Source organism: Maylandia zebra, linkage group LG3, assembly GCF_041146795.1.
Source record: "Maylandia zebra isolate NMK-2024a linkage group LG3, Mzebra_GT3a, whole genome shotgun sequence".
Taxonomy (NCBI): Eukaryota; Metazoa; Chordata; class Actinopteri; order Cichliformes; family Cichlidae; genus Maylandia; species Maylandia zebra.
This window is the reverse complement of record NC_135169.1, coordinates 36,692,155-36,714,127: the sequence shown is the minus strand read 5'-3', so window position 1 is coordinate 36,714,127 and position 21,973 is coordinate 36,692,155. Positions and strand designations below refer to the sequence as shown.

The following is a 21,973-nucleotide window of genomic DNA, read 5'->3' as shown; positions in this document are numbered from 1 at the left end:
AGCCGGCGTTGGAGAGATATTCGCCACGCTTGTCTGGCATTGGGCATCTTGTGCAGAAGAGCAATTACTGACCAATCAAATGATTTTACAGCTCGGTTCAGTGTGTGTGTGTGTTTAAGGCTGTCAGCTCTGTCAATGTTTTCTGGCTCTCCGGGGGGAAAAAAACAAACCTTCACGAATTTTCTGTTTCACAGCATGCTCTGCAACTTCATTTACACCTACCGGCACTTCAGGAATGAGCTGAGCAGAGAATCTCTCGACACACAAGAAGAACGCTTTCATTTCTAAAAGAAGACACTCGATGACAATGTGGTCCAGCAACCTCTAGTTGCAGAAAGCAAAAACGAAAGAAAAGGCCAGAGGCGGTGGCAGCGTGGAGGCAAAAAGTGAACCATTTTATTACATTAAAATTTTCATACAAACAATGCATACACACTAGGTTCATATTGCTTCAGACATAAGTTTCTTTTTCTCTTTGAATTTCCAGTTAAACAACTCTGTAACAAAATGTAAGTACAACATTTATGAAAATATAAATCTCTAAACAGGTAAGTCAGTCCTGACGATAAGAATACATAGAAACATTCATTACCAGTATGTCAACTATGAGTTGCAAACATGTAAGTTATTAAAAGTCATTCAAGTTACTTAACATACAATAATTTTTACTGGCTTCCATATGGACACATTCAAATATACTCTTAAACTGGCATTCCGATATATTTTATAAGAGGACTCTTTTTTTTTTTTTTAAACTTCTTTAGCAAAGATAGCAAGTTTTTCTCTATCATAAACATAATCACAGTCGAACACTGAAACGATTTGGTAACAATATAATTACAGTACAAGCCTCAGAAACAACTGTCGACAAAAGTAAATCACAAACTATAATCGGGACTTTGGCAAATTACTTGAAAGAATATCTTTTTTTAAAGTCTTGAGTCGGAGGGAAATAAAGTGTTTTAAAGCTCGGTGCTGCTACTTAGTTTGAAATTATCCAAGGGCCTTTATCTTAACTCTTCAAAACTGGTAAACATAGAATAAGATGGAATAGCCCTTTAAAAAGTATATGTCAAAGTGAAAGTGTGTGTTTTTTGTTTCTGTCATGCCTCGGTAAAGTTTGGACTCGCCACAGCTCAACACTGCTTGAGACAAATTCAATTACAGTCATGCTTTGAAAAGAGATAAAAGAAAAGCCACCCATGGCACCTGCAAGGTACGAGCTCAAAGATGTTCCAATATTCCTTCAGACTGTCAGCTGATCTCAACATGTCATAATGTTATCAGGGTCCGATTTATCGGGCAAGGGTCAAAAAGATCAGAGAGAGACACGAATGTTTAAAGATGGCCGTGCTTCCCACCTCTCCAAAGAGCTGCAGCAGAAGCTGGAAATACGCTACGTGGACGAAAGTACTGAGCCAGCAACACGCTACAGCTGCGGGAGCTGCTCAGCCATGCAAACCCATGCGACGAAGCTCCCAGCACACAGTTTTTGTGCCGACGTTAATGCCAGAGGAGGTTTGGAGCTCAATCAACAACCGTGCTTTTTATTGTTAGGTAGTCTGCCACTTCGTGCCTGTGCTGCTGGGGTTCCCAAACTCCTCATTCCCACCCACACTTACAACTGATGGTGGAATATCTAGGAAGTTTTACAGATTTTTTGAAACAGTGGAATCCTACTACAGCACCACGCTCAAATTCAGTGAGCTCTTCAAGACTCAATCTTTCATAAATGTTTGTAAAGACAGACTGCTGAAAATTAAGAGCTGCTGTCCAATACTTGCGTGTGCTCTCTTAGGATGATCCAGAGCTGTTGCTCAAATTGGCACTCAAGACTGAGCCATAAAGTTGTGCAAACTTAGTAAAAGCAAAGTCACTAAACTTTGTAACTGCTGTTGCAGGTGATCACTGAAAATGGGCATAATTTGATGGATCAGCTGATTCTCTTCTGTCCATCCTATGTGCAAAATTCAATAAGTGGCTCCATAGTGTGGTACTTTACCCTTTTTTTAACAAGCGAAAGACCCCTAGTTTGATCCTGGGAGGAGACAGAAATGCCTCAGTGGTTGCCGGTATAAAAATCTGCCAAATCAAATATGTGGAACTACACGCTGGGACCCCGTTTGAATAAAGGAGTGGCTGAAAGTAGCCTTCAGTTAGGGTGTGCAATTGCATCTGCAAGATTCTTTGCAACCCACTATTGGCCAACTCTGTCTAATGCCACTGGTGCTCAGTCTGCTTTGTTAAGGTGTTGCTGCTCCCCTCCCAGCTTTCAACATATGGACGGGTTGGAAGGTCCGAGGCACCTTGGACCACATAAAAGTTACTGCAGACAGGATACAAATCCCATTTTGGCTGAAGTGGCCTCGACAGGATTAAAGTAATGGGTCTCACCCCACTGACTTAGATAAGGAGTTGGTCTTGTTAGCACTTGTTTTAAGGGCCCGGAGGTGTTAGCAAGATGGCTGCTGAGTGGTGAGATTTTCTTCTAGAATGACTTTAATAGAGCTCAGAAACAATTTAGAAATCACCTTCTGAAAAGTTGTGGAAAAAAACACAGCATGAAAACTAAAGTTGGTGAATGTGTAAGAAAAATGTAACGGTGTCAACGTGGCACGCAATTTGAAATAAAAGCAGGAAGTCCAACTTAAAAATGTACATTTAAAATGTAACTTCTGCTTTACATCTGTGCTGAAATATCCACCACATGATACATTTTCCCTCCACATTCAGAATCTTCAGTGTCTTGTCCAAAGTTTTTACACAGGGTGACAAACAATGTCAAGTACCGACCCATATTTAATACCACTGATTACCAAAGCTGTTCCACTATGACGTCAGCTGCTAAAACGACAGCATCGACATTTGTAATGATACCAGGCACATATGAAGAGACTAGCATTTCAAGTGAGCCCGCTGTAGCCTGCAAGTGTCCGAATAGCTTGTGTCTTTCTGTAGATAAATCTTAAGACAAACCTAGATCACTTTCAACAATTTATACGTCTCATATGAATAAATCTAATAATTTCTCACAAAAACCACTTATAAAGTGCTTCCACCTACAGCCTACACTTCTAAATATATTCACACGGCCGAGCTGTTTCAGAGAAACATTGGGCTAATCACTCTTTTCTTTAATACTGAAACACTTGAACAAACGCCACTAAGCCTAAAGCAAATACACTGGTTAAGGCGTGAATGTGCATGGTGCTATGCTACTTTTATGCTCAATAGTGGTGTTTCCCTTAAAAAAACGAACAGCAGACAAACTGATGGAACTGCAGGCAAATTCACATCCAATTTACGTAAACTGTTCCAAGAAATTTCTACAACTATCGTTACAGAGAGCAATGCCTTCCATCTCCCGCGTTGTTGACCAGTACACTGATCGCTCACATCTGGCGTCAATGCAAGTATTATGCAACGGTGCGTAGACTGTGTGTACAAATTCCCTGCATTTTCATAAATCTTGTAATCTGCACATAAAGAACATTTTAAATTCCAGGCACTCACTTTGATTGCATTAAGCACAACATAACTTTTTTGTTTAGTTTTTTTAAGGACAAATTGCAGCAGCCAAAAAGAGACATGTACATATGTTCATAGTTCTTCCATTTTGTACAGTACAGCCTGATATTAATACAAACATGAATATACTCTTTTACGAACAACAGTATGGCTTAATGTGCACAATATAAATAAAGATATGGTAGGATGATAGTGGCTGAGATCACTGGAATGGCTTTGTAAATGTTTGAACGAGACTTCTGAATCATAACTTTGTTCTTCAAATGCAAAAGGACACATAATGGCAAACTAATACTTCACACGATTTACATGTGTTTTCTTTTGAAAAAACAGTATTTTCTAACAGTCTTAATGCGTAAAACAAAGTATGTCGTAAGTTGGAAGTAATTCATACATAACTTGAGTGCAGCGATAAAAACCGGTCGGCCCATTAACTACCCATAGGGCTGACATCTGCAGCTGAATCACGTGGCTGTAAACAAGAATCAACTGCGACCCCAGAGATTCTAAGCTTTGTCGCCTGTCTCCGCCCTCCCACCTTAGCTCCTCCCACTCCTCTGTTCTCCACCTGTCACTGCAGCAGTTCAGTCTTTTTCGTAGGTGTTGTCGACTCACCTTCTCCAGAGTCGGACACGTTGATGGGGCTGTCCCTGGAAAAGACCTCTGTTGACTCTCTCCAAATGCAGTCGGCAACAGTCTTAAAGGAATGATTGCTGCATTTGGGACGGACCTTCTGGGAGGCATTGTTGACAATCTGGCGGCTGTTGGAGGTGGCTATCTTTATCTTGAGGGCAGCATCCACACGATCCACTACTGTGTACGTGCCAATGCTGCCGTCCTCAAAGCCGATGATGATGTTTAGTGCTCGCTGGGAGAGAGACAGGAAGGTGGGGGTCTTGTAAAGCGAGCATGTGCCAATGCTCTTGCCATCGGCAAGGCGCATCACGATCAGGTTGGACACAACGCCCGCGTCGTCGTCTTCGTCACAGTTCCGGAAACATATGTATACAAGGTAACGCCCATCTCTTGATAACTTCTGACGCCAAATTATACCGGCGGCATGAACAAGCCTGAGCTTCCCACTGTGAAGGTCCAAGACATTAATATTCTCGTCACCTTTGGAGACAATCCCTAATTTTCCGTTGGGTGAGATTTGGAAGTCCTCTAGATTTTTGAGGAAATTGGCTGGCAACTGGACTCTCCTGCAAACGGACTCATCTGCAACGCTCCAGATGAAGACTGTCTCGGTGGACGTGATGAAGACTACACAGTCAGGGCAGTCGGGAATGAGTTTGAAGTTGACAATGGTAATGCCATCATCGCAGACAAACTTCTTTGATACGCTGCCTGACCACAGGCTGACAGCGAGAAGCTTGTTTTTTGACGTTCCCACAAGGAAAGTGTTCGCTGTGGTGATCAGTGCATTCTGGAGGGTAACTAAGATGTTGCAGACTTTGTGCCCCGTAGCAAGCCTCCACACTCTGGAGGCATTCTGCTCACAAAGGGACACCACAAACTGGTCATTGTGCGTAATTAACAATTGTGATATTCTCTGTCCATTGATGCGGAAGATGTTTTCTCCTGTGTTGGTTTGCCAGACATACTGACTGGACTTGTCATCCGAAGTCACCATGAGATCCCCTGAGGAGGTTAGGACACAGTTCTCTACTATGCCCTCGTGCTTAAAGACTGTCTCAATGAAGCCAGTGCTAAAGTTCCACTTGTGGACAGCTTCTGAGCCGTCCATGGTAAACACATAGTCCTCTCTGCCAGACAGCTGCAAGGTCTGGATCTTCTTCCCTGTTTTGTCAATGTTGGACATGGCGGTGATGATATCAATGTCCCAAACAGACAGAACTCCACTGCTGGCAACCGAAAGGAGCAAGTTGTGGTGGATTGATTTGATGAGTTTCACGATAGCCCCTGAGATCTCAATCAGGCTAGCCATGCACTGTCCACTGTCTCTCCTCCAGACAAAGATAGAGGAGGTATTTTCCATGGAGGCCACAATGCTTTGGCCATTCTTGGAGAGTACAGCGGCAACAAAGCGTTCACTACGTTTGGCTTTAAACTTTTCTACCATCTTCCATACTTTTGTGTCCAGCACCTCTATACTTCGAGCCTTGCAAATGAGAATGGAACGTTGGTCTTCTGCTAACTCAATGCCCACTACTTCGGTCTCATCCCCTCTACAATCATAATCCTCCATCAGCTTCGGGTTAGTGACCTCTTTGGTGTTCCACACGGACAAACTGCCTTCATTGTCAATCATCACCATTTGGCTGAGAGTGTCGAGTACAAGAATGGACTTGACAAACCCTCCAGAAAACTCAGACGTCACAGTGGCCAACTTGTCACCATTTCCAAGATGAAAGATGGAGACCGTGTTGAGGTACTGGCCACAGAAGGCATACATTCCATCTGGCGAGCACTGGACACAAGTCACCTCATACCAGCAGTGGAACTGGTACAAAGGCCAACCATAGAGGAGGTCAATGACGTTCACATCTTTACTAGCCTCAAGCCATGCCAAAGCATGATGGGTAGATAAAGTAAAACCGTTAATGAAAGCAACGCCACCAGTGATGCCAGCATGCTTGGAGCCCTTGATTTCAACCTCAGATAAAAGGCAGGACTTGTGATTATCATAGATGAGCAGTGTGTTTTTAGTTGTGGCCACAACCAGATACTTCTCATCAGAGGTTAACCTGATTCCCAGCACAACAGATCTGGCTGTGTCGATCTGCCGTAGAAGTTGCCTGCTCTCTACATCCCAGGTGCTGACAGATCCATCTTCCAGTGCTACGAGGACTATGTTTGGGGCTAGAGTGGGCAGGATCTCCACAATCTGCATGTAGCTGGAGCAAAGAGGAAGCCTCTCTGGACTGTAAGTAACATCCATAGAGGAGTGGAGAGGCACAATAGAGCAGTACTTTGGGCCATCTTTGTCACACTCCAGAAGGAGGTGTCTGAGTTTAGGCAGGGAGGTGACAACTGGCAGAAGTCTTTGCTGCAGCTCTGCAGACAGCGACGCCGGATTCTTCAGCACTTTTACTTTGATGCTACGGAGAGTTGTGGCTAAAAACTTCAGCTCTTTCTCTTGGGTGTAACTGTAAGCTAGGTCAATGTCTGTTAGAGTCTTTTCAAACTGGCCAATCTTGATCATTGTGTAGAGCCAGCTGAAGTTCATTATGACACCAAACATGAGGTCATCTGTACGCCCACTCCTGGTAAGGTGGTACACCAGCTCTGTCATTTTTCTGTGGTTGACAAAGAAAATGTCAGGCTCCAAAAGGTTGCACTGGAACACCCAAGGTTGTTCAGGAGTCTGTCTGTCATAGGAGTACTTATCAGAAGATGTCTTTTCATGGGACTGCTGATGGTGAGGGTTTTTGTGATGAGAAATGTTCAAGGAAGTGAAATGGTTGTTATCATAGGTAAAGATCTTCTTTCTGCCCCCTGACCATGCCCCTAGAAAATACTCAGCTAAGAGGCTATGCATCTGATGCACGTCCTCCTCATTGCTAAGGTACAGCTTCTGGGCAATAAGGTGCAGGTGCCTGTTGGCCCAGACCATCAAAGTGACGTTCCGTACCTGACGTTCCACCAGATACCCCTCAAGCTCCTCTCTGAGCTTCGCAATCAAGTCATAGGCGATTCTCAATGGGTTTTTGAGGTAAGTTGCCACAATGACATCACCAAGAACTATGTTATCAAGGGACAGGATATCTTCCAGCTCAACTTCAGTTAGCCCAGCCTTGGCCATGGTGATATACCCTAGTGCTCTGAAGACAAATCGTTGGCCTAACTTGTTTTCCACAGAGTAGAACAACTGCTCTATGCTTTCGTGCACCGTCGAACAGAGCGACTTATCGTCCACATCTTTATGTGACCTCCAGTGAACTACTTCCCTGTAGATGAGGTTAACAAACATTGGCAAAGTACACTTGGCAAGTGCCTCATTGACATAGATCTGCTGGCCTGAGGTGACCTTTCTCTTCACCCCCAGCAGTTGCTGCTTTAATGTCTGACTGCAGACTTTGCGGTCTCTCTGGATTAATTCAACGTAATACCCCTCATCATGGATGAGGTGGCGAAGCTTCTGCAGGATGCCGTGTTTATTGGGCAATGTTGACACCACAATGCGGACCGTCCGAGGGAGGTGTATGGGGAGCCACCACAGCTTGCGAGCTTCATCAGCTTCAGAGAGCTGCTCCAGGGCATCTAGGACAATGACCAAGGGCCTGTGGAATGACGGTTCCCCTAAGAGGTTGATCAGGAGTTCCTTCATCTCCTGAATCTTGTTAGGCAAAAAGTGAATCAGGCAGCGGTAGTTTAATGCAATCTGTTCACAGATGCTCTGGAGGAGGGTTCGTAGGTCTGTGGAGAGCTGGCTGGAGCCGATATAACGAACAATGACCACTGGGTCGCTTTCAGGGCCCATCTCTTTCTGCAGCCACGTGTAGGCCTGAAAAACAGCATTGAGAGATTATTACTATGGATAAATCCAACATGGAAACCATTTTTAATCATTTTCTAGTTACTGGACATGTGTAATGTGTAACACTCCGTTAAAATATTCTGTAAATGAGAACTACTCTAGTTTTGAAGCTATAGTGATCTTATAATTTCAGTCATGAATTCATTAAATGGCCCAGAAGAGATTTCATTTGACATTAAAAATGTTAACTGACATATTCAGGGCAACACGAAGACACTCCACATTTGACTTTCAGTGAGTTTGAGAGAGAGGGAGAGAAAAAGACAGACACACACAGACAGATTCGGTCTACTGCGTATTTAAAATGTTATGTTTTACATGTGTTTGCATCTCCATTCCTCATTCTGCGGGTAAGGAATGTGAGCAGACGCTGAATTTATAAAACTGTAAATATCAAAGACCAAACATATGTGTAGAAAAATCATTTAACATTTTTCCTCAAACAGTGTCTGGCACCTTTATTTAACTCAGCAGGCAGAAGATAACAGCCTTTATTCTCAGGCAGGTTTACATTAGAGCACGGCTTTTGTTTCTAAGACCTTCTGTTTGAATAGTATACTGTCAAATACAAAGTCTCAGTTTCCTGTGCTCAAAGATAAATATTTTTTAAAGTTACTGCATGACGCTAACTGTACTTCAGCACATTATAATGATAGACATCCTCACAACAGGCTGTCTTTGTGCACAATCGGTTTATTTTAGCAACGCTGCGTTCAAGGTGTCCAGGCTTTTATTACCAACATAGAAGTAAAAAAAAAAAAAAATGAATTTGAAGGACTTGAAATGCAATAAAACAGCAAACTCATAACACTGTAGAAAATGTTTAAAAGCTTTGCTTCTGCAAACCTGGAACACCAGGCTGGTGCTGGGTGTTTATATGGTAATGTAAAGAGCCTACAATAATACAGAGAAATTATAAATAATCACATAACTCCCTACGAGCAAGCACTTGTTGACAGGGAGAAGAAAAAACTCCCTTTTAACAGGAAGAAACTTCCAGCAGAACCAGGATCAAGGGGAGGTGACATTCTGCTGCAAATGGTATTAACTGTGCACGCTTCTCACTCACAGCTGTAATCACATGACTGACTTACATCAATGAAAGACGACAGTTAACAGTAACACAGAAGTTGTTCAGCAGAGCAAACAGTATGGCACACAAAATAAAGGATTTCTAACACTAGGAACTGCACATTTACAAACGTCAGTGAGCCAGGCAACACAGCAGTGTGTTAGCAGCTGTGAGGAGCTATGTTCACACAGATGCAGGATGAACAAAAGAGAGCAGCAGCACACACACATAGAGCACCTGGGCACCAGGTGAGACAATGACAATGTGTTTCTCAAGGCTAACAGGCGTTTTTCGTGATAGCAAAATAATCCGTTCTGTGAACTTATAAAAAAAAGAGTCCGTTTCTTATTGTTTTGGCTGTGTAGATTTTTCCAACTGCAAACCTATATAAAGAGCGACGTCATTGTTATAGTCTTCGTTGGTGTTTGTTTCACATGTTACGTTTCAGTAAGAGAATAACAACCCTGTCCCAAATGAAAACGTGTCAGCAAATTCCTGAAGGGAGCATTTCTGAAACTATCAAAAAAAGAAAAAGAGGGAGTATCCAGGAGAGAAAATGAATCTATGTCATAACTTAATGTAACCAGAAACCTCTTTTAACCCATAACCTTCGACACTGCTCAGTCGTCCTGGCGTGCACTGACCCTGCGTGTAGTTACATGTCCCGGGAAGTGCATGTCAGGTTACGTGGAAGGTTACGGCGTAGGGTTAAAAGGGGTTTCCAGTTCCATGTCCAACTGGAATGAGTCTAAATCGGCTGTTACAGGTTTGAAACGTGACACTGATGACGAGGTGCCTTCAGCCTGCATTCTTCTTAATGGTCACCAGGGGGCGAGAGCTGAAGAAGAAAGACTGTAAAGAAGTCTATGGGAAAGCGGCTAATCCAATCTTTGATTATCCAGGATATGCTCATTGGCTAACAAGGTGATTGATAAGTGATTAGCCAATGAGCACGCTGTTACACTGTCATATCCACGCCTGGCTTTTAAAATACCAATCAGACAGCGGGGAAAATGTTGATCTCGAGGCTTCAAAACAGGACTTCTGAAACCACTGAGCGTAGCTACATCCATCTTAATTACAACCAACTAATATAGCACATACATAAAATGCAACATAACCGCAACAGAAACACCACAGAACTATAAAACGCACATTTGTTTTGAAAGTGACTTGATTATAAATGTGCATAACTTTAATTAACCCGATCCTTAAGTACACTAAATGCCGACGATTATCACGAGCCGCAAACTCAGCAGCCTCTAAAGACTAATTTCTGCATAGCCAGTAATCTCTAACTGTGCCAAAGCAGCCATTCCACTCTTAGGAACCCATTACCTATTGCTGTGTATTACGCTATTAAAGTCTCCTTAACGGCTAGTTTAATTTATCATCCGATATATTTATCTTAATTCTGCATTTCTGTGTGGTTTGGGTGATGATATGAAAATCTGTTTTATTTCCTCGCACATTTGTTATCATCATAAAACACGACCGAGGCCTAAAGCTACTCTGAGAACTGAGGTATTTAAGCTCCAAATAAAAAATCCAGTCTTTGTCCTTTCATTCTTTTCAGCTACTTCCTTAAAGTGTGCAAAGAAAATCAGTATTACTAGAATAAAACAGTCCAAACTCTAACACCAGTGTAGGACATTTTGACTGGGACTGGCTAAATACTACATTACACATCAAAGACATAGTTAAATAGATATGCAGTGCACCTCATCTTCAGATGGAAATGAAGATTGTGTGCTGGCTGTCCGGGTCTTCTCCATCACAGATGCTTCACAGAGAAGCAGGGTAATAAAATATGCTATTTAGAGGACATAGCTGACGGTTATTAAATAATCATTTGTAGCGTTTACATTTCCGTTAAATTGTTTCGTAATAAAAATGCTCTTCTCTCCACAAACACACCACAGTGTGGAGGAACACAGATCTATATTTTCCAGCAGACCCAGCTTTGCCTAAGCTTGGATTCAAATGAAACAAACCCAACAGGCCCAGTGTGAGTCGTGCACACCGGCCTCGAGTGGCTGCAAGCTTCTACACCTTATTATTATTATTAACAGTTCAAATACATTTATTTTCTTACTAATTTGCTGAAAGTGACTGGAGACTAATACACGGGTTAATGCTGAAGTTCAAACTGAGCATTGTTGTTGGTACCAGAGATGCTGGTGTGAGTATTCCATAAACTGCCGATCTGCTGGGATTTTTCCACTAACCGTCTCTAGAGTTTAGAGAGAAAGATCTCTGTGCGAAAACGCCTTGTTGACATCAAAGATCATCAGGGAAAGATCAGACTGCTTTAAGCTGATAGGAAGGCAACAATAAGTCAAATAACCACTTGTTGCAGCTAAGATATGCAGAAAAACACCTGCGAATCCCTGAAGCAGATGAGCTGTGGCAGCAGAAAACCACACTGAGTGCCTCTCCTATCAGCTAAGAACAGGAAACTGAGGATAACGTTTGAAAAAAGATTCACCAAAACAAAATAGAAGATTGTAAAAATGTTGCCTGATCTCATGAGTCTCGATTTCTGCCGCAGCTTTCAGATGTTGGGTCAGAATTTGGTGTAAACAACGTGAAAGCAGTTCAGGCTTGCTGTGGTGTGATTGTGTATGACCACAGTGAACCATCTTCTGATGGCAACACAATCATCTCAAACTGGTGTCCTGAACACGACAACGAGTTCACTGTACTCGGACGGCGTCCACAGTCACCAGATCGTAGAAAACAGATAAGCAGTCCATACCATAGATCGTTTTAATGTTGCTGTTTAAACTGCAGCGTCTTCTTACACCCTCCCACTCATCCTTTTACTTTGAAGTTTAAAACTTTTCCTGTCGTCTCCCGGAAATCTTTACCGCTGAACTTTAGGCTTTCATCATCATTTTGTTGCACCTTGTAACATTTTTATACCACCTCTATAGCTCCGCTTTTGGGCAAATACTTGAATGGTGCTTAAAATAAATGTGAGATTTATTACAAAGGTTGGACAGGAGGGGTGGATGTGTGGGTGTCTGCTGTGTGATCTTGGCTACAGTGTGATCTTAATGTAGCCGGGCGGCCAGATGGCACACAAAAGCCGGAGAGTGAACAGAGAGTGAGGTGCGTGTGCACAAAGAGAAGTCCACACACACACACATTGGCTTCCACTGAACAATAAATGTACCCATTGCAACTGTTTCAATAAGCAAACTTTCCAGAAGTTCCACACAGATGTAGGCAAACGTGTACACACGCAGTTGCATGGCTTCGTGGGAAATTAGAAGCATGTGCATGGTGATGGACTGCCTCTTGGCAGACACACAGATGGTCAAGCAAGCGTTTGATGAGAAGAGATGAACAGTCGCACGCTCCCTCATGCTCTGTTGTACAAAGATGGACACATGCTTGGATCAGACAGACGAGCGCGAACGCACAGCGAGAGCCAAAATGAGAGGAAAACTGAGACGTGGGTGGCACAAAAAGACGAAGTTACCGCCTGCATGCCTCACCTGTTTTGCCACCTCGGACAGCAGCAGCGTCTTTCCGGTGCAGGGTCCCCCGTACACCACTAGAGGGCTTGTCCTGCTCCCCTTAGATGGCATCAGATACTCCTGCACGTAATCCAGAGACTCGGTCTTGTACTCGTAGAGGGCCGCGTAGGACTTACACAGGGACAGGTGCTGCAGGATCTCGTCGTACAGCGGGTCAGACTCCGTGTCAAAGTTCTGCTGGACCGTGGCCTGGATGATGTCCACCATGTCCTCGTAGAACTGCTTGCACAGACCTTCTACATAGTGGCTTTCCACTTCTTGGGAGTAGCCTAACTTCATGTCGCAGTGGGTGACAGAAGAATAGACGCGGAGATTGGAGGCGGCCACGACCGTGGGGATGAACTCATCCCGCACCTTCAGGAGGCGTTCGTAGGCCTCCTGGTTGCGCATGACCCGATCGCTGCTGACCACGATGTCCATGTAGCGAGCCATCTCAGGGAGTTTGGCGAAGCGGTCAAAGTTGGAGATCTTGCGAATGTAGCAGACACATTTCCTGAGAAAGGCAGGCGTTTGTTTCCCAAGGGCAAAGTCTAATTCATCCTCCAAGGCTGAAAGAAGAAAAAAGACATTTTTTAATTGATCATATTCGAGTAGCACACAAAACCCATGAGCAACCTGCAAAGGTAAAAATTCATGACATGACACGAGCAGAACGGAACAGGTTTAAGGAGCTTTTAGCCTCCCATTATATTTCTCTTGAATCTTATTCACAAGAAGGTTTGTAAAAGTCTTACAATGCAGCTTTACTGAACTGTATCACAGGCTCGCCCACAAAGAGCCCACTGACTGAAACTCTGCTTTCAGCTGAGCTCACAGGGCAGTCTGCTAATGACGGAGGGGAAGAGACAAAGAGTGAAAGGAATGCTGGGAGTTCTGGGAGACGGCACAACTTCCTCCACAGACTCTTCAATTAATGTGCATAAAAACTAGAAGCGTCCTTGTTATCTAAAATGATAAAACTCTAAGCGACACTCCTTAATTAGCTCGTATTATTCCCGATTTCCACAATTTAAACGACTAAACTGTGCCTGGTTGATAAGACTGTCATTAAAGTGTCATTAGTAGTGTGTTGCTTGCACTGTGACAGCATCAGAAAAGAAAAGCAGATGGACCGCCTTTTATAGAGGTGACTTTTAATGCAGAGAGAGGGTCAGAAAATTAGATGCAACTTCAGCAAGTTGTAATGATTTTAATTTCTTATTTTATTCATTTTAAACATGCATTGGAAATATGGCTGCCCTGAGAGTTCATTTAGATTCATATTCTATTACTCTCATTGTATACTTGCAATGACACATTGTTCTGCAGTCACACTAGAAAAACACCATGGTTGGAGACTGCAGCTGCAACTTTGTGCACTTAACTCGCAATCCTTGCCTTTGAAATAACTGCTTCTGAGACGGGGACCAGGTCTGCACCAATTGCAGTCAGTTGCTGTCTTCGAAGCAACTTTGATGCATCAAAGTGGCAATAAATAAGAAACAATCAGAAGCCAGTCTCTAGTATTCAGTCGGTTTGTGATTGAACGCAGTCGCGTTATCAACTGTGTGAAATCTGCTTGTGATGAATGAAATGCAAAAATCTGTTGCCATCTACTTACAACCAGGGCAAGTGCCACCACATACATCTCCATTTAGACACACCCCTGCTGCTATGGGGCACAGACAACACAGAAAACAGACTCGCAACAATAATAATAATAATAAATAATAATAAAAAGTTGTGAAAGGCAACCATCAGCTTCTTTCTGATTAAAAAAAGAAGGGTTGTCTGACACTGCGACACGCTGCTTGGATAAATAACTCGGAAGAGAGGCGAATATGTGATCGATCAATCACTGTCGTCCGCTGAGGTGACTCTGATAGATCCTGATTGCATCTCATCTCTTGTTATCAATTTAGTTACAAGGTGACAGGCTCACTTATTAAATATACGGCCTTTGCCGTGTGATTTTCTGTTCCCCACAAAGGTTAATGTTGTTTTTATTCCAGCCAGTTGCAACCTTGGCATATAAGTGTTCTTTAATTGGGTATTTTATGTTGTGCGCATAAAACAACTTTTTAATTTATTTATTAGGAATAAACTCACCGTGTGTTTTATTTACTGTAGCAATCGAGGCTGCGACCAACAAACTTTTTTCATTATTGAACAATTGTAAGGAGAAATTAGCTGGCTTTTATTGTAACATCATTGTAACAACCCCAAGCCGACTTTTTAAAACTTGAAAACATCCAGCGAGGTATCACAGAAGAAACAAATCAATTTTTTAAAATCTAAAATTCCAATAATTTTCAAAAACCAAATGAAAAGCCAGAAACATAAAAGTGAGCAGCAGTCCAGCAGACAAAGACGTGTTCCTATTTGAAAAGAAGGTATCGAGAAAAGTATGACATGAAAAGAAAAAGCAGACGTGAAATTTACCAGAGCAAAGGAATTTCTTGGCCTGAGCGCTCTTCATGGTCCCTTTCTCTTGCAGCTGCAGCACCGCCGTTCGGAAGATCCTCTTGATCTCCTCTGACACGTTCCTCCAGGCCTTGTCGTTCTTGGTCTTGACTACGCTGCTTGACTCCATCTAAGCAGAAGAGGGGGCAGAGAGAGGACAGTCTGACTGCACAGCATGGACTCTTACCATGTACGGAGCGAGTGCTGTCACTCGCTTCTGTGCAAGAAGACGTGTGCGGCGACACAGGAAACATTCAAGTGTTTCATATGAAACAAGCTCATCATAAAGCTGACTTTAGCTCCTCTCCCTTTAGGTTCATTTTATTCTGATTGGTTGCCACATGCAAACAGAAGGTTTGAAGAAAAGGGGGTGGGGCTTCTTTGCTCATAAAGATGAACATATTAGAGCTATTCCTCTAACTGAGAGTCACTCAAAAACTGTCTACAAAGAAGCATGGATGTTCTGAAGAGATTACTTGGACTTATTATATATGCCCCACTAGTACATGATTAGACCCTGTTTTGCCTTCAGAACTGCTTTAATTCTTCATGGCACAGATTCAACGAGGTCCTGGAAACATTCCTCAGAGATTTCTGTCCATACTGACATGACAGGATCACGCAGCTCCCATTCCACAACATCCCAAAGATGCTCTACTGGACTGAGATCTGATCACTGTGGAGATCATCTGAGTACAGTGAACTCATTGTCATGCTCAAACAACCAGTGTGAGACATTCTGAGCTTTGTGACATGGTGTTATCAGAAGATGGGTTCACTTTGGTCATAAAGGGTTGGACATGGTCAGAAGTCAAAGGAGCTTGCAAAGAAAAGCGTCTGGACTTCTTTAAGTTGCTTGAAGACGTTTCACCTCTCATCCGAGAAGCTTCTTCAGTTCTAAGGTCAAATGGTGGGGAGTCCCCGATTTAAACCTAGTGGGAGTAACCCCCCACAGAGGGACAAAAGGACCCCCTGATGATCCTCTAATCGCCTGAGCCAAGGTGTGAAACTGGGTGTGGGTCCCAATCAGCCAGGGTTTCGGGTGAGCTCATTGTGAAACCTGGCCCCACCTTATCATGCGAATTCCTGAGATCAGATGGCTCAGGATGTGAGTGGGCGTTAAGGCGTCTGGGGAGGGAACTCAAAGGTTTATATCTGGGACTCTCCACCATTTGACCTTAGAACTGAAGAAGCTTCTCGGATGAGAGGTGAAACGTCTTCAAGCAACTTAAAGAAGTCCAGACGCTTTTCTTTGCAAGCTCCTTTGACTACGATGACCTGGATGACTGAGAACCTTCACAGACAGACATGGTCAGAAACAATACCTGGCTGTAGGCTGTGCTGTTTAAACGTTGCTCAGACTTTCAGATTTTTCCATCGCCATGTTCAAAGTACCTAAAATGATCTTTCTTCCTCATTCTGATGCTCAGGTTGAAGTTTTTGACCCTACAAATATCTGTGTTAAAAAATGTGCGACGAAGTGTACCTAAAAAAAATGGCCGGTGTGTTTATGTATGACATCGAGTAAGGAAACGCAAAACGACTGGTTCTCTTTAATGCTTAAATCTTGAATTTTCTCTGTGATTATTTTTATCATCAAAGTCTTTCACAGCACTTTTTTTTTTTTACTTCAGCGAAGCTCAAGAGAACATCAAGATGGTGTACTTAAGAAAACTGAGGCGTACTACTTCTTGAAAGTTAAAGGCAGACCTTGGACGTTTTATTTAAAATAAATGTTGCTAACAGATTCTTTAAGTGGCTTTTCAGGCTGATTTGCAAGGATGTGAAACATTTAAAAAGACAAAGTTCACTCATCGACCTCAAAGAACAGCTGCTCTTCTTTTTCCTGCACGCTGAATTTAATTCATTCCACACAAAAATCAAGGACACGAACAGCGGGAGCCTCCTGTTAGTGTGACTGAGTGCGATTGAAGCTCTGGACTCACAGAGTTCTGGTAGTTCTTGAGCATTTGGGCTTTGGGTTTGAGGTAGTATGCGGGTGGCACCGAGTTTTCATCCCTGCAGTACCACTCTTCCAGGATGTGTGTGTCCAGCCCCGCCTCCACCGCTGCATCCAAGATCATCTCAAACTCCGCCGATTCCACCTCCCCCGGCACTCGGATGCTGCCGTACTTTTCTCCCACCAGACCCTGATGGAAAGAAAAAGGAGAAGGAGAGAAAGGAAGAGGGCGAGGTGAGAAGGAGAGGCGGGAAATGCGTCTCGTCGCGACAGTTTCGGGGGCTCTATTTTTTGGATCAGTGGCGCGGGGTGAATGGCGAAGTCAATGATGCGCACAGTGCGACTTATTTAAAGCAATTTCAGAGCCACGGGCGCACACGCGGTGCGGTGGGCACATCAAGCAGCCACTTTGTGACGGCAGGGATGTAACTGCCGCCGCAATCCCCACTCCTGTGCTGAGCGATGACAGCTTTATGGAGGATGGAAATTGCTTTACGCGACAGTTACAGTAAGGAAATGATGCGCCTCTTTTCCCCACACAGAAATATTTATTCGGTGAGGGTTCAGAAATAATGCTCACCAAAAGTTAATCACTATCACACAAATATCACAACATACAGCGCTGTGAAAGAGAAACCTTTAGTTTACAGAAGGAGACACAAGCTTTCCACCAGTTATTTATTTTATTAGTTACTGTTTGTTTAACCCTTCATACATGAGCCAGAAACACTCAAGACATTAAAAAAAGCAGGTAAAGAACCATGAAAATGTCCTAATACTGTTTCACCTGTTCTGCTGACTTCTATACACTTATGTTCCCTAACTCAGGTCCGTGAGTCGTTTGGTACCGGGCCGCGAGAGTTGAGGTTCAGGTGTGAAATGTATAGTTTTCAGGTTTTTTATCGTTTTTCAGCGTTATTTTGTTATCGTTTTTATCGTTTACTCGGTTTTCCTGGGTCTTCTCACGTGTGTTATGAATAAATTTTCTTTTTTTCGGTACCGGTACTGGTTTTATTTTGTTGTATTTATCTGAGACACCTTAAAGGCCGGTCCATGAAAATATTGTCGGGCATAAACCGGTCCGTGGCGCAAAAAGGTTGGAGACCGCTGCCCTAACAAGTCTGTCTCTTGTCCGGTCTTCCTCGCCTCACCCCCAACCAGTCGCAGCAGATGGGCCTGGTTCAGTCAGAGGTTTCTTCTGGTTAAAGGGGAGGTTTTCCTTCCCACTGTTGCCAAGCGTTTGCTCACAGGTGGCTGCCTGATTTTTGGGCTTTCTCTGTGTTATTGTAGGATCTTTAACTTATGTTTTGAGACCTCTGCTGTTGCAATTTGGCACTATTTTAATAAAACTTTTTTGAATTTATGAATGGATCCAAACGAGGTTAAAAAGGTAAATGGACTGCTTCTTATTTAGTGCCTTCTTACTATACATGAGCACCCAAAGCGATTAATACATCATGCCTTATTAACAAGCATTTTTTTTTGCACAAGGAGCGATTTGGGCTTCGGTTTCTTGCCTATGGGTACTTTAGTATACAGACTAGAGCAAATCGTCAACCTTCTGATGAGTAGATGAGTTGCTTTACCTCCTGAGCATCGGTCAAGGCAGTGACTTTGAGTTGGCTACTCAACAATCAGAAGCCTTGTGTGTGTGTGTGTTCAGATGCTTGTTAATGCGCATATGAGCTAATTACATGGCAGCAACTTGATGTTTTCAGCTGCTATATTGATGCTATATGCTAACCTGTCAGGTTGACTGATGATTACACCATGAGGTGGATAAGCAGTATACGCTTTTACCCACAGAGCTCAGAAACTTTTTTTCGTGACAACTCAATCAAATTTTTGTCTTTTTACTCAAACAAAAAGACTTTTTTTTACTTGTTATGCCAACCAAGCACTAGCAACATGTTACTAATGAAGTGGCCGGCAGGTATGCATTATTTTCTCTTCATGCTGTATGCAGAGGTGCAGACAGGCAACCAGTGGGATTGATCTGTATTGCAGTGGGTGGGCAGTACACAATGAATACCGTTGCAGTATTTTTAATATTTCCTAAACCTATACTAACACGATGACATGAGAAAAATACACTTCATATTATTTTGGTGCCTGGTAGCCAGTATTGTACGTGTCCACAGGCAGGTTTCTGCACGCAAGCATGAAAACGAAAGTGCTCCGACTCTCCTGCAGGCACAAACACAGACCTGTCTGCATCCTGCTTTCAAACTGAAACCAACCCGGTGGCTAACATGCAAACATTCTTATATATTATGGAAATATATACACCTGAATGTATGTCATTTGAAGAGGGAAATAAGGCATGAAGCTGCCATATTACACAGGACTATTTTTCAGGAGTTTGCAGAGGCATCTGATTTAGGCTTCAGCTTCATGCAAAAAAGCAGCTGCCAACTCGGCCCTTGTTGCTCGAAACTCAGTGTATAAGGCATGTTGAGGTAGATGTTTTTATTATAATACCTGTTCTGATTTTTCCTGAATCTTGCTTCTGACATGTGCTTTCAATACAGTAACAATTAAAATGACTTAAAAAGGGAACATTTTCAGAGGTTAGCGCTGTTGCCTTACAGCAGGGAATGGTCTGGGTTTAAATCCACCATCTGGCTGGACTGCGTTTGTGTGGTTTTACCACCTTAAGTATTCAGGTTTCCTTTCAGAATCCAAAGAGATGCAGTTAATGAGAACAAGTTATTCTAAATTCCCCGTATATCTGAATGGTTGTCTGTCTCTTTGTCTCTATCTTCTAGTCCTGTCACAGGCTGTACCCCATCTCCTGCTGTCTCCATGCAGCTGGAATAGGCTCCAACCCACCTGTAACCATGAGGGTGATCAAAGTCAAGCATATATACATATATAGATATTAGGGGTGCAACGATACACAAAATTCACGGTTCGGTTCGGTTCGATACTTTGGTGTCACGGTTCGATATTTTTTCGATACAAAAAAATGTTCATGCCTTTTTAATTTGTCATTTATTAAAATTATAAATATATATTTTAACTCAAAAGTACAGTTTTTAAATTTAACCCTAACCCTTGTGCGCGTTTTTTATTTTGACAGCGAATGCGCACCTGCGGACCACTTATGTGCAGCCCTGGTTATTTAGCTCGTCATATTGCAGCCACAGAAATTCTTTTGTCCATGAAACCATAAAGCTGCACTTTCTTTTTGCCTTATAGTCTCATTTGTCATAACTTCTCCGTTTTGTGGTAAGCTTTTCTTTGGCTGTCACTTCTTCACCCCGACCTGTCTTATTTGGCTCAGCAGAACTAAAATATATATACTGCTACTTTTACACACGACTCACATAAGCTCAGCGATTCTCTGCGCGATCAACCTCTCACATGTTTAAGCTTGCTGCGGGAGATTTCACTTGTCATGTTTGCGTAGTAAGCTAACGATTAATAAGACGATGTCAGAGGAATTGGTGCACAAATTATCATCACTCACAGATCAGTGCTGTCATTGCAAAGTGAAAGCAAAAAAACAAGCGCAAATTCAAACGCGATTTCAATATGTCACATATTGACAGTGGCTCACCGATGCCAATGACATAATTACCCAGCTACATTTCTGAAAGAATGCAAAAGCATTGACATATATTTTTCCTACAATAGCCCGACGGGCAGGGCAGAGATAGATTTTGGTAGCCCGACTGAAAAAATCGCTAGCTCCGGGACATCGGGCTAGCGATATTGCAAGCCCTGTATCTGATTGAGGAATCACTCATCTTTGGAAAAGAGAGTTTATTACAGAGAAATGTCTCTTTCCAAAATAAAAGCTATTCTATCCGCTTCTTCTGGGCTATATTCTCAGCAGCATAAGGAGAATCATGTGCTAACAGCTGTCTAAATGACTCGGCTAAAGTTAGTAGCATGCTTGTTGTTTTTGTCTTTGCACTAGGATGATGTCGGCGTAAATGTGCAGTCATATTCGTTGTGTTCCCACTAGTGCTTTCAGGTTAATCTCGTTGAAATGACCTTAACGCCACAACACGGCAAATCTCCGTTAACGAGCTACCGCCGATCGCTCCGTGCATGGGGCTAGACGACCAACACGTTAACGAGCTAACTGCGCTAACACACTAGTTCACACCAATGTAATTGAGCATTGCATGGCACATCCAACATACTGTTTTACTTTAGTCCATGACTCGCTTACCTTCAGGGTCATACGTCACATGAAAACCAAAATAATTCCAAACGCCAGATCTGAATGAGGGTGGGGGAGGTCCATCTTGCAAGGAGAGCTTAACTTCTGTCTCGCTAGCTTGCCCTGCGCTCTTCCTCCTGACTATGCTGTCTGTGTTGAGCGCTCAGTGGATCTGCGCTGGACAGTGCAGCCTAGGCGGAGTAGTCGAACGCAGATTCACTGAGCGCTCAACACAGACAGCATCGTCAGAAGGAAAGTTGATAAAATAAATTACAAATGTTGTATTGTTCGATACATATGCGTACCGAACCGAAAGCACTGTATCAAACGGTTCAATATCGATACGAATATCGTTGCACCCCTAATAGATATATATATATTCAAATAAAGCAGAGTGCACCCTTAAACATAAGCGACAATCTCAAAAAACAGATTTGTTCTGCTGGTGCACAAAAACATTTGAATGACAAGTGGCTGTAAAATGCACAGACATGGTCCAAATTTTCTAATTCCCAGTAATAAGCAGTATTAGGGAAAATAAGCAGATTTGCTTTTCATATAGAGCAGACGGGGCTGTTTTGAAGGAAAGGAACTGAATGCACTAATTAAAGGGAAGTGGAAGTTAGGATTGTGAAATTGAATTTGTGTGCTATAAGTAAAGGTTATTATCATCACCATCATATGCCAAGCCAATACCCACAATCTCATCCACAATCTTCTAAGTCAGATGCAAGAACACTGCAAAGAGTGG

The 21,973-nt window shown here is 42.9% G+C and overlaps 1 protein-coding gene across 3 annotated transcripts in view; it reads right to left on the bottom strand.

Annotated features, from left to right (window-relative positions):
• Window positions 1-374: 374 nt before the first annotated feature.
• nwd2 (NACHT and WD repeat domain containing 2) overlaps window positions 375-21,973 on the bottom strand; it is a 59,605-nt gene continuing 38,006 nt past the window's right edge. For all 3 annotated transcript variants that reach the window (XM_076881782.1, XM_004562697.5, XM_004562696.4), the window contains exons 5-8: window positions 17,035-17,238; window positions 15,068-15,218; window positions 12,605-13,194; window positions 375-7,996 (exon numbers count right to left, since the gene is read on the bottom strand). In XM_076881782.1, coding sequence (XP_076737897.1) covers window positions 4,100-7,996; window positions 12,605-13,194; window positions 15,068-15,218; window positions 17,035-17,238 — 4,842 coding nt within the window. In that variant the 3' untranslated portion in view covers window positions 375-4,099. The remainder of the gene's footprint in view (window positions 7,997-12,604; window positions 13,195-15,067; window positions 15,219-17,034; window positions 17,239-21,973) is intronic.